We start from the raw sequence: 11,483 nt of genomic DNA, 5'->3' as shown, positions 1-11,483 counted from the left end.
ATTTATAAATATAAATTGATTTTTTAACCACAGAAAAGTACTCAGTGAACGGTGTCACACGAGCGTTTTTGCACAGCTTAGTTGAGTCTTCCCCCTGGACATCCTGCATTTCTGTACCATCCCATGTCCCATTTGTCTTTTCTGTGGAATCCCCAGGCTCGTGTCACCATCTACGGATGCTCATGTCATCTGGTAGAGGTGGGAAGGGGGTACTGAGCTCCTGTACGGAGTCCCTGCTTTGGACTTCTTTACCTTCCTGAGGCAGCCAGGGCTCCTCAGAATCTTAGCCACAGCTGCCATGACCCAGGAAAACTCAGTGGATTGTGGTAAACTTGAACAAGTAGTTTGACTTTCTAATTTTGAAAGAAAGAGAGAGGAGATACTCCTCAGGGGAGAACTGGGGGAGCCTCTTTCCTTTTGGTTCTAGTCAGGGCAACAAGGGCGGTTTTCGTCCCAGCAGGAGGTATTTGCAGATGTACTGCTTGCTGTGGGATGGGAGGACAGGGCAGCCAGTGAGCTTGGGTGTGGAGCTCGCCGCCCTGAGAGCTAAGCCAGTTGCCATGACTGCGTGATTTTCATTCTCGAGGAAAAACAAGAGCAGGTTCGAAGCGGGTAGTGATAGCTTCTGGAACCAGGAACGAACCCTAAGCCAGACAGAACTCAAAAGAGGTGCTGCTGATGGAGATGTCAGCAGTCAAGGACCAGAAACGGAAACTGCTGGGAGAAAGCAGGTGATAGAGGCCTACTGGGAGGATATGAAAAGGAGCCCCACTCTGCAGTCTGGCTGTGGTTTTCAGCAGAATGAAAGAGGAAGTTCTTAAGGAAGGGAGGAGACAGTTCGGGCCTCAGTAGATGGGTAAAGCCACCCAAGAGTCACCCTGTGGCCTTTGGGGAGCTGTCCTGCTTTTGTGCCAGAGTGAACTTAAAGCCGGGGCCCCCGTGGCTGGGCCTGGCTTCCCAGAACTGCCCAGAGCCTGCTGTGGGAGTTGCCCTGGCCCAGAAGGTATCTGGGCCCTCTCATTAACATGCACATAGAGGGGAGTCCCCTGAAACCCCCTCGTGGTAACAGCATGGGTTTTCTAATACATTTTGAAACCCGAGGCACTACAAAGCAACAAGGCAAGGATGAAATGAAAATATACACGTGAAGTGAATTGGCATGTTTTGGTGCTAAGACTGAAAAGGGGGACGTGAAAATGCAACAGTTGCTGACCAACGAAGGTTAATGGAACTGCTTCATGGCTCAGATTTGGGTGTAAGGGGAACCACACACAGGCTCTTGGGAAACAGATGCAGACCAGAAGGGGCCTGGAGTCTAGCAGTCCCAACCTACTTCAGTTATCTTATAGGCCTGATCTATTCTGTGGCCAGAGAAATGCCAATATTTCTATTTTAGTGAGTATTTACATTTAGATGAATTCACATGTGGAAGGCCGTGTCAAGGTCATTGCTGGTGTTTCTCCAGCATCCCTACGCCTTCTTCTTCCATGCGCCCTTCTCTTGGTGGGGCTGTGGGTCCTGCCGAGGGCAGCGGAAGCTGAGAACTTCAAAGCTGGGGATCTGATCTCTTCAAAATGACTCCTGGAGCCAGGGGTAGGAGAAGGGAGGAACAGAAGTTTTTGGAAAAGTGTTTCAAGTCTTCAGAAGCAAAATATTCATTCGTCAGCAAGTACTTATTGGGAATCTACCACATGCCACAAACTGGGTTAGGAGGCCAAAAGTCAAAAGAAAAATGCAGGTTGTGATAAAGCGTAATGAGGGAGATAGGTATGGAGGTGGAGAAAAATGGGGAAAGGGAGAAAATCCCTTTAGACAGGTGGTGGAGGAAGACCTGTCTGAGGAACAGGGTAAGCTTAGGCTTGAAGGAACACTTCCAAATGGGGAGGCACATTCCAGGCTGAGGAACTGCCACTATGAGCCTGGAGCTCATGGGTGACAGCAGGAGGGGAAGAGAGGTACAGAGAGACTCCATGTTACTTCAAGTGCAGAGAAAAAGCCCTGGACAGTTTTAGGCAGAGGAAATGCTATGATCTGTTTTGAGATCACTCTGGAAAGAAGAAATCATTTTGGCTGACGAGCGGAGGGGTTGTCGGGAATGACGAAGAGGTGAGAAGACCAGTCAGGAAGCTGCTGGCAGAAATGGAGGAGGTGGCCAGGCAGCCCCAGAGGGTTCGTATTCAAGATTATTTTGGAATTACCTGGAAAACGGACAGGACCTGCCGAGAGGGGAGGGAGAAATGAAGGATAACTGTTGTGATTTCTTGGTGGTGCCTTCATACTGACTTGGGGTTGACCAGGGCAGCCACAGGAGAGGGGCTGGAAATCACCAGTTCAGGTGTGTCATGTTCGTAAGACGTGCAAAAGGTGTCCTGGTCCTTTGACCTGGAATCTAGAGCTCAGAGGAATGCTCATGACTGGAGATAGAATTCTGGGTGTCACCTGTAAAGAGGTGGCATTTGCAGTCATCATCGTAGATAAAATAATGGATCTTAATGTTGCAGAAAATCAGTACTTAGAGCTAGGCCTGGGTAGGGGAGGAAGATCCAGGAAGGGACTAGAAAAGGTGGAAGGGCTTCTCGAGCCTGGGCACAAAGAAATGGAAGGCATTGATTCCTAAGGTACCAGTAGTCGCCCTCCGAGGCTCTGGCTGACTGCAGACCAAGGCTTGCTCGCAGCAACAAAGGAACCTATATTTATATGGCACTTAACAGTTTTTACAGCATCGTTTATTCATTAGCTAAACCTTTAAATCAGTGAGGTGACAAGGTAGGGCTTTTTACAGAGTACAGTGTTCAAGGAAAAAGAGCTGGGATTCAGAGAGACCTGGGTTTGTTTCAATTTACAAATTTTAGCTGGGTGAGTTTGGGTAATTAAGCTACCTTTGAGCCTCAATCTCCTGATCCGTAAATTGGAAACAACTGTCCCATTTCCCACACAGGGTGGGTGTGTGGATCACATGCCAGGACAGTTTGTGAAAGCTCTTTGTGACAAGACTGTGAGTCATTATTTCTAAACTAGAACGTTGGCAAGGAAGATTGATATGCCTTCACATCTGGGCAGGAATCACTTGAGCTATTAGAAAGTGAGGCTGGCCAGACGCAGTGGCTCAAGCCTGTAATCCTAGCACTTTGGGAGGCTGAGGTAAGTGGAATGCCTGAGCCCGCAGTTCAAGAACGGCCTGGGCAACTTGGCAAGACCTTATCTCTACAATTAAAAACAAAATCACAAAATCAGCTGGGCGTGGTAGCATGCACCTGTAGTTTCGGCTACTTGGAAGGCTGAGGTGGAAGGATCACCGGAGCCCGGCAGGTTGATGCTGGGGTGGCCATGAGCATGCCACTGCACTGCAGCCTGGGCAATGGAGTAAGACTCCAACTCAAAAAATAGTGAGGTTGGCAATGGACAACCACCTATTAAGACTCTTAAAAAGTGAGAAGAACACATTGATGGTTTTAAAAGACGTGGCCTGTTAAATGAATCCCAACCCAAGGTTGACTGTATTTCAGTTCTGATGGATTCAAGTTCCTGTTTCCCAGAATCCTTGGCAATGCATTCAAGTCTAAACTGATTACTCTAGGGAGAGTGGGTGAGGAGAGGACAGGGTGCTTGGAGGCCATCACAGAACAGCCGTTCTCTCCTGTGCTATGTTTTTCTGTTCCCTTAAGAAACGTTAGGACTTGGGGCCAGCCGAGGGGTTCCCACACCTGGCTATGCAGCAGTCTTTAGGGAGCAGGCGCAGCACAGAATGTCCCTGGCACTCTTCTTAGATTCTGGCCTAGCAGGTCTGGGACAATGACTGGGACTGGTCCACAAGCTCCCTAGAGGACTGTGAGGCAGGCAGGGTGTGAGGTCAACGGAACCAAAGGGTGCGACTAGCAGGCCACTGCCAAGGGAAACGCAGAGGGGAATCTCAGCCCCCAAAGAATCTTAACACAAGAGGAGAGACTAAAGATGTGAGTTTCAAGGTGAGGCCTGTGGGAGGCTCAGTGTAGCTTCCTATTCAGACAGTTTTCAGGCTTCCCAACCCACCTCCAGGCCCCGCAGCCTCCTGCCCGATGTGTGGCTCCCTGGGCTGCCTGCCCCATGGCCATTCCTGAACCGATGCGGCGCTGGGTTCATGCCGACAGTCCACCAGCACTCCCCACACTCAGGATGGAGAGGTCTCCTTTCCTACTGGCGCAGCACCTCACCGGTCCTCTTCTCCCTATGTGCCAACGGCCCTTGCATAAGTGTCTTCTTGGAAACCCCTCAGCTACCACAGATATAACCCCACTGACTTTGCAGTTGCAGAAGGAAGGGACTGAAAGATAAAACCTTGATACTAAACCCAATGTATTTTGTAACAGTGAAAGAAAATAAAGGGGGACAGCACAAGGCAGAACCCCGTCGGGCATCCTCCCTTTACATGGGCCTTTTATTCTGGTGTGTATGCACTATCCTGCCATTTCAGCTGGGAGTCCACTTTAAGGTTCATGTCTGTAATGTGTCTAACACCTAATTATTTTGTGTTGAAACAACAGTGGAAAAGCAACTTTTTTCTCCCAAGGGGTATAAAAGCAGTGACGTCTTTAACAAGAGACTGGAGAACACCCATGTTTAGACACTTGGAGAGAGCTCTGTGGCCAGTTCCACACAGGTGCCAAGTCAAGCATTCATCCTAGACTTCGTGCTTGAATAATCTAGTTTCAACAAGCAGACAGAACTTCCTCTGAATGCCATAAAATAATGTTTTTGAATATTCACTTTTGGGGGGGTCTAAACTTTAAGGAAAACATACAGTCAGTCATTCACAACAGAGCAAAACTTTCACACCTTGTTTTAAGAAAACAATTTTTCAAGCACACAATTCCCAACTGGGTGCTTTTCTTGAATTAATCTTTATAAAAATGAAGTTTGCTACATGGTACTAGGCTCTGAGGGGTGTTCGTTACAGACTTCACAAATGAGGCAACTGGGTATCTGTGGGGGATCTCTTTGCAAATGAAGATCAAAGTCAAAAAGAAAAAAACAATTTCACTTTATTTTTAAAGACAACGATTGGCATACAGAAGGTATGCACTAGCATAAAATAAACTTTCATGAAAAGCATTAAAATCCATTATAAATTAATTTATTAAATAGGTATTTGGTATATGTGATGGTTTTATTAGATATTACTCTTATTTATTGCCAACCCCTCCCCCAAAGTCAAAACAAATCAGAAAATCTCATAACTCCAATTTACACTAAATAATTTATTTTCCCAAAATGTGTATGTGTTCTGAGATGGGACACATGATACAGTTCAATTGGTCATTCTCTATCAATCATAATATGACAGGACACAAGAGGCTAAAAATGGCTCATCATAATTTATTTTATGTTAAAATGTACAGCTTTTTTTTTGTTTGTTTTTTGTTTGTTTTTTTTGAAGTGACTGACTAAAAAGAGAACAGATAAATACAAGAGTGTCGCTGGCTCCTATTTTATACAAGGATTACGCCTCTCCTGCTTGGCCCTTACTGTCACCCTGTACAGGTACAAAGGCTACAAAAAAGGAAGCAATATAAACAGACACAAATAACTTTTTTGCTTTTTTACATGCGATTTGTAAGCTTAGGTTGAGCTATTCACAAGCTACTTTTCTATTTTTCCTTAAAAAATAACTCCAATATTTTATAAAGATAGAAAAATCTACAGATGGAATGAAAATGTAAAGTTAGAGGCATTTCCATAAAATAGCAACTTTACACCAAATTCACTATTTTTTTTTAAATCCTGCCAAGTATTTGGACATATATGAAATGTTTCAAAACCTGACAGATAAACACTGAGATATGCTTCATTCAATAAACAGAAGTCTGCATTTATAAAACAGAAAGCTGCCTTTTTTCCCCAAAGAAATCTGTCACCAAAATGGAAAAGGGTCTCAACTTTACACCAAACATTTAGCAATAAAACCCTTTTGACTAACCAAATGGGAATAGCTTTTATAGCTCTTTACAGTTTTATAATTAACAAAAATATAGTTTTTTTTTAAAACCCTCAAATTAGGGCACCCTAATCAAGGCAAAAAACTTAAGAAATGGCTTACTGTTAGCACAACACTTGTACAGTACTACAAAATGCACTGTCACTAACAAAGACATTAGCGGCATGCTGAAGTGTCACCTTAAACAAAATATACAATAACTGAAATGCTAAAGGCATTTACATGGAGTGGACAGGGAAGAAAAAAAAGCTCTAGGTTCAATATTGAAACAGATAATTTGGGGGGGCTTGATATCCACATTGTTTAATGGAAGCAGGCACAACAAGTGGCTGCCTCCGAACTGTAGTCCAAAGAGAGGCCTTCCTTTGCAGAGAATTGTATATAAAAGTAACAGAAACAAAGGTACCAAAAAAGAAAAAGGAAAAAAAGAAAAACAACTTGTATAAGGCTTTCTGCTGCATACAGCTTTTTTTTTTTTTTTTTTTTTTAAATAAATGGTGCCAACAAATGTTTTTGCATTCACACCAATTGCTGGTTTTGAAATCGTACTCTTCAAAGGTATTTGTGCAGATCAATCCTAGAGTGACGCCCGGTAGCTTCTGGGGACTGCCCACGCTGTCTACCTTCTCATGTAGGACCCATTGAGAGATTGCTTGGACATGCCCGTGTTCATGTAGCCGTGATGTCCGGGGGCCGTGTACATCATGTTACCGTGGGGCGGGGTCTGCATTGGCTGCTGGGCATATGGCTGGGTGCCCATCATGCCCATCTGCATCTGCATAGGGTATTGGGGCGTTTGATTCATGTAGCCATGGTTGCTGTGGTAGCCACTGTTCATCATCGGCTGGGACATGCTGTACCCATTCATGGCATTCAGAGTGTTCATGTTCATGTTCACAGAGTTGACGTTGTAGGCTGGGGCTGGCATTAGGTTCACACTCATGTTCATGCCTCTTTGCATCGTTAAAGTTCGTGCAGGACCCTGCATGGCTACAGTCTGGGAGCGCCCGTAGATCTGTGACTGATGGGTGGCAGCGGCTGGTGACAGAGACGCCGACTTGGTTCGCATGGAGACGTGGCCCTTGCTGGCAATCTGGGTTTGCAGTCTTTGGCTGTGAGAGATGCCAATATTTGATGCAGCCATGTTCCGCTGCAAAAGTGGCGGCGGCAGATTCATCGGAGGAGGAGTCAGGTTGGGGGGTGGGGTCATGGTAGCTTGTGCTTGGGGTCCTCCAGGGACGGAGTGTGGAGACTGAGAAAGCTGAACAAGCCCTGTGTTACTTAATGGTGTGGACAAAGAGGCACTGTTTGCATAGGAAGTCACAGCAGCGGAATGGCTGTAAGGCAATGAATGATCAATAAGTGTATTAGTTAACTGCTGTAGTTTGGCAAGGCTGAAGGTGGCTGACGGCTGTGGGTAATGCCCAGCCCCAAAGTCGCTCTGACCCATCCGCTCATATAAGCCGATGTTGGCGTTGCCGGTCTCGGGGATTTCAGCCAGCTGCATGGGTGGGGTGAAGTTAGCAGCCATGCTGCACTGAGCCAGCTGCTGGCTGCTGCTCGGAGGCCTCTCCACCACGCAGCCTTGGGGAGACTTGACGCTGCAGGTCGGGGGAGAACTGATGCTGGTTTGCTGCAGCATGCTGCAGCTCCCGCTGATGTTGGACATCTGCTGGGTGACAGCACAGCTGCTCTGTGTCAGATTGCTGGAGGTGAGGTTGCTATAGGAGCAGCTGTTCTGTGAAGAGCCGTTTCCACAAATGCTGCCACCCATGGTAGAATCATAGCTGCTTGGGTTTTCGTAGTTCTCAGTTGTGCTCTCGATGCTGCCCAGATCACTAAATCCGCTGTCCACGACTTGCTGTGAATGATCGGAAACTGATGGCACATCCATCATGGGACTGGTTTCCATGTTCTGCAAAGATGGCACGGAGATGGCACTTTGATCTGGGCTGATTTGGGCATAGCTGTTTTCCAGGGCAGGGACACTTGGGCTGTTGACAGAACGTACTGACTGGCCAGGATGGGAATGGACGGATGAAACCGGGCTACTGTGGTCTGACTGTTGGCAGTCGTCCAGAGTGGCGGCCACCTGTGGACTTTGGTCTGCATGGGTGTAGTTCTGTAGGCTTCTACAGGCCTCTTGAGTCTCAGCACAATCCTGAAAGGTGTCGTCATGTTCGCTGTTCTCCTGGGTCAAAGACTGAACTGCCTGGACAGTCTCAGAGTCGATTTCCATGGCTGCTGTGTTTCCCTCTTTGAACTCGGAATCGACTTCTTTGCTGTTCTTTTGGTCCTGCTTCTGTGCCTGTTCTTCTGGGGGTTCCTCATCGGATTCAGGGGCAGCCTCAGTGTCCCCAGGAAGCTCCTTGGGCTCACTGTTCTCACTGTTACATGAAGCTGCGAGGTCAACGCCACAGTCCATTAAGACCTCTGGGTTCGAATGACTAGGCTGAGCACTAAGGTCTAAAAAAGCCTCCTGGTTTTCCAGTACTTCTTTGAAGGTTTCCCTGGGGAGTTCTTCCTTCTCCACTTCAGCAGACTCCATGTGACTGTCGTCTTCATCATCTGCATCGTGATCCTCGTTGTGAGATGGCTCCTCCTCCTCTTCCTCCTCCTCTTCATGGTCATCCAGACGCACAGGGTCTTCTTTTTCCACGGAGGTTTCAGGTTCTTCTTTTTCCTGAATTTTAGCGCCATCTGGGCCTTTTTCTCCATTTCCTCCTTCTTCTTCTTCCTCTTCCTCCTCCTCCTCCTCCTCCTCCTCCTCTTCCTCCTCAGGTTTGGCTACATCATCTTCTGGTTTTTCGCCTGGTGATGTATTTGGACTTACAGGCGCACACGTTTCCTCCCTTTTGTCTTCATCCTGAGGCAGCAGGGTTTCTGCAGTTTCCTTGACCTCCTCCTCAGTCCCGATGGGAGTGGGGCTGGTTTTGTCTTCCGAAGTCTCCTTCTGTTCTTCCACTGTTACCTGATCATCAGGTTCCATGGGTGTTTCTGGCGGGGTGTACAAATTCAGCTTAAATCCAGTCTTCCTCTCTTTGTTTTGCCTCCACTTAGATAGACCACGCTTTGTTCCTTTTGGCCACACTTGTTTGCACTTTAGAGGTTCAGGATTGTCTTTACTGCCTTCTTTCAAGTTATGTGCATCATCATCCACATTGTCTTAGTGAAGAGACAGAAAGGGGAAGGAAGAAAAACAAAGTCTTAGAAAGTATAACCATGGACAACTTGAAGCCATTCCCCTAAATTAATTAGCAAACACTGTTTTCAATTTAGCATTTTAAGAGCTGATGGTAAAGACATAATCAAGACTAATGTAGAATAATATTGTGGCATAAACCAAGTAAATAACCCAGGCCTGGGAAAATAACATATTGGGAACACATGGAAACAGGCAACTATAATAAACCTATTTGAGTTTAACAACAAGACATTCTCTGATGCAAAAGCCTGGAGTTCCACAGCATAAAAAGATCAATTTGAACATTTACAAATTAGGAAATATAGGGGAAAGGGATTAATGCTAACTTATATCCAAATCATCACTGTGCTGGAAAAATGACTAGAAGCCTAACTCACATATCTACCCTGAGAGAGTAAACTTCTGTTTGTGGACAGTTACTGGATTCAAATGATCTTGGATGACATTATTTACTTTGATGTGAATGTTCTCTCTGGCATAAAAATAAACTGTGTACCTCTGAAACGAATGAATAGATAACTAAACACCCAAAACAAATGCAGTTGTAATCATCATCATTTTTAGGGTCATCATTTTTATATGACACAAACGACAATGTAATTACTATTAAATTACAAAATACTTAAAATACAGCTAAGCTATTCTTTTTTATCAGTAATTCTGTCCATTCTGAATTTTGGATCACTATGCTGCTCAAATGTGAGATTTGAGTATTAGAGACAATTAGAAACAAACCATAAATGTGATGTTCGTTTCAGTTCAGCTGACTTTATCTTTACTGTGTCTATATACATAGGTGAATATAAATATGTATATATTCATGTAAATGTAAACAAACAAATAAATGTATGAATAATTATACATAGAAAACACCCAAGTGTTCTTAAGATCTTTAGAAAATTAAAAACCCCAACAACTCCTAGAATCAGTGGTCAGTTTAAAAGAAAAGCTTTATAAAGAACAATAGCTTTGCTAGAAATACTATTTGGGGCTAGGCACAGTGGCTCACACCTGTAATCCCAGAACTTTGGAGGCCAAAGCGGGAGGATTGCTTGAGTCCCAGGAGTTTGAGACCAGTCTGGGCAACATTGTGTGGCCTCATCTTTACAAAAAGTTAGCCAGGTGTGGGGCGTGTGCCTGTAGTTCCAGCTACTTGGGAGGCTAAAGCAAAATAATCACCTATGCCCAGAAGGTTGAGGCTGTGGTGAGCTGTGATCAAGCCACTGTACTCTAGCCTGGGCGAAAGAGTGAGTCTGTAACTAAAAAAAAAAAATGGAGAAGAAACACAATTTTGGATAATAAAAATAAGATCTAACAATCAACACGGAGCAAATACCCCTTTTGACTCAATGCAGCGATTTCTAATCCAATCAGTGCATAGCAGGGAAAGCTCTGGCTCACTTAGATTATGAAAAGATTGCAGATAAACTTACCTGCAAGCATAACACTCAAACTGACTAGCTGAAAAGAACTGATGATATAAATGATTCATTCAGAAGTGGCTGAGGTAGCAGTCATCTCAGGACATTTCTACTCACAATGGCAGACCACAGCCATACCAAGGCCCAATGCCCCTAGATTTCTGCATTCTTATTCCACATGCTACTGGACCTACCAGCTTTTGTAGGAACACCTTAGATCAGAAGACAAGTTTTCTGCTCATTACCTTTTGGAAAGAAAATCCCAAGAGGAACCAGGCATAACATGACCACTTAGAATTTTTCAAGGTCAACAGCACAATGTGAGGAACAAAGGCAGCAATAATTCACTTACAGGCTCCTAAGAAGCAGCCAAGAAATAGAAACGATGCTCAGTTTCTACACACAAAAAAGATCTCTCACTGCAACTTGTTGTTGTTTGTTTAGAAAAAACACAAAGCATAAGGCCTGACTTCTCTATACCTAGGGTAAGATGTCACTCCCTCAGCAAAATACTGTATACAGTTAGAAGATGTTTATGCTTATGTTCTTGAATCTGTGGCTTTTCAAAAGCTACACAGATACCTGTGGTTCCCAGGGAAATGAGATAGCCTGTTCTCTAGAAGGGAATACATTCTGAATAGAGTCATCTAAACCAGAGAGTAGAAAGACTGTCCCACATACTCTCATGATTCAGCTGGGAGCACAAGTTCCCATCTTGACGAACAAGGGATAGCTGTTTTTAAACAGGGCAGCAAAGACAATTCACGGGTGTTCAATATTTTTTTAAAGGATGGGGTACAGGTGTCTCCATCAACTTAAAAGAAAGAATAGTTTTCTGCTTTCTATGTTATCTGAAATGATCAAAGCTAATACTGATAGTGTGGGT

General features: G+C 44.9%; 1 protein-coding gene across 3 annotated transcripts in view; it reads right to left on the bottom strand.

Annotated features, from left to right (window-relative positions):
• Positions 1–5,000: 5,000 nt before the first annotated feature.
• The window catches only part of KAT6B (lysine acetyltransferase 6B), a 187,428-nt gene continuing 180,945 nt past the window's right edge, over positions 5,001–11,483 (bottom strand). For 2 of the 3 annotated variants that reach the window (XM_008061491.2, XM_021714100.1), the window contains exon 17: positions 5,001–9,136. In XM_008061491.2, coding sequence (XP_008059682.1) covers positions 6,591–9,136 — 2,546 coding nt within the window. In that variant the 3' untranslated portion in view covers positions 5,001–6,590. The remainder of the gene's footprint in view (positions 9,137–11,483) is intronic. The other variant, XM_008061482.2, reaches the window with a different exon arrangement.

The sequence above is a fragment of the Carlito syrichta genome, unplaced genomic scaffold, assembly GCF_000164805.1.
Source record: "Carlito syrichta isolate Samal-C Ts95f unplaced genomic scaffold, Tarsius_syrichta-2.0.1 Scaffold94740, whole genome shotgun sequence".
Lineage (NCBI taxonomy): Eukaryota > Metazoa > Chordata > Mammalia > Primates > Tarsiidae > Carlito > Carlito syrichta.
This window is presented reverse-complemented; position numbering and strand designations above follow the sequence as displayed.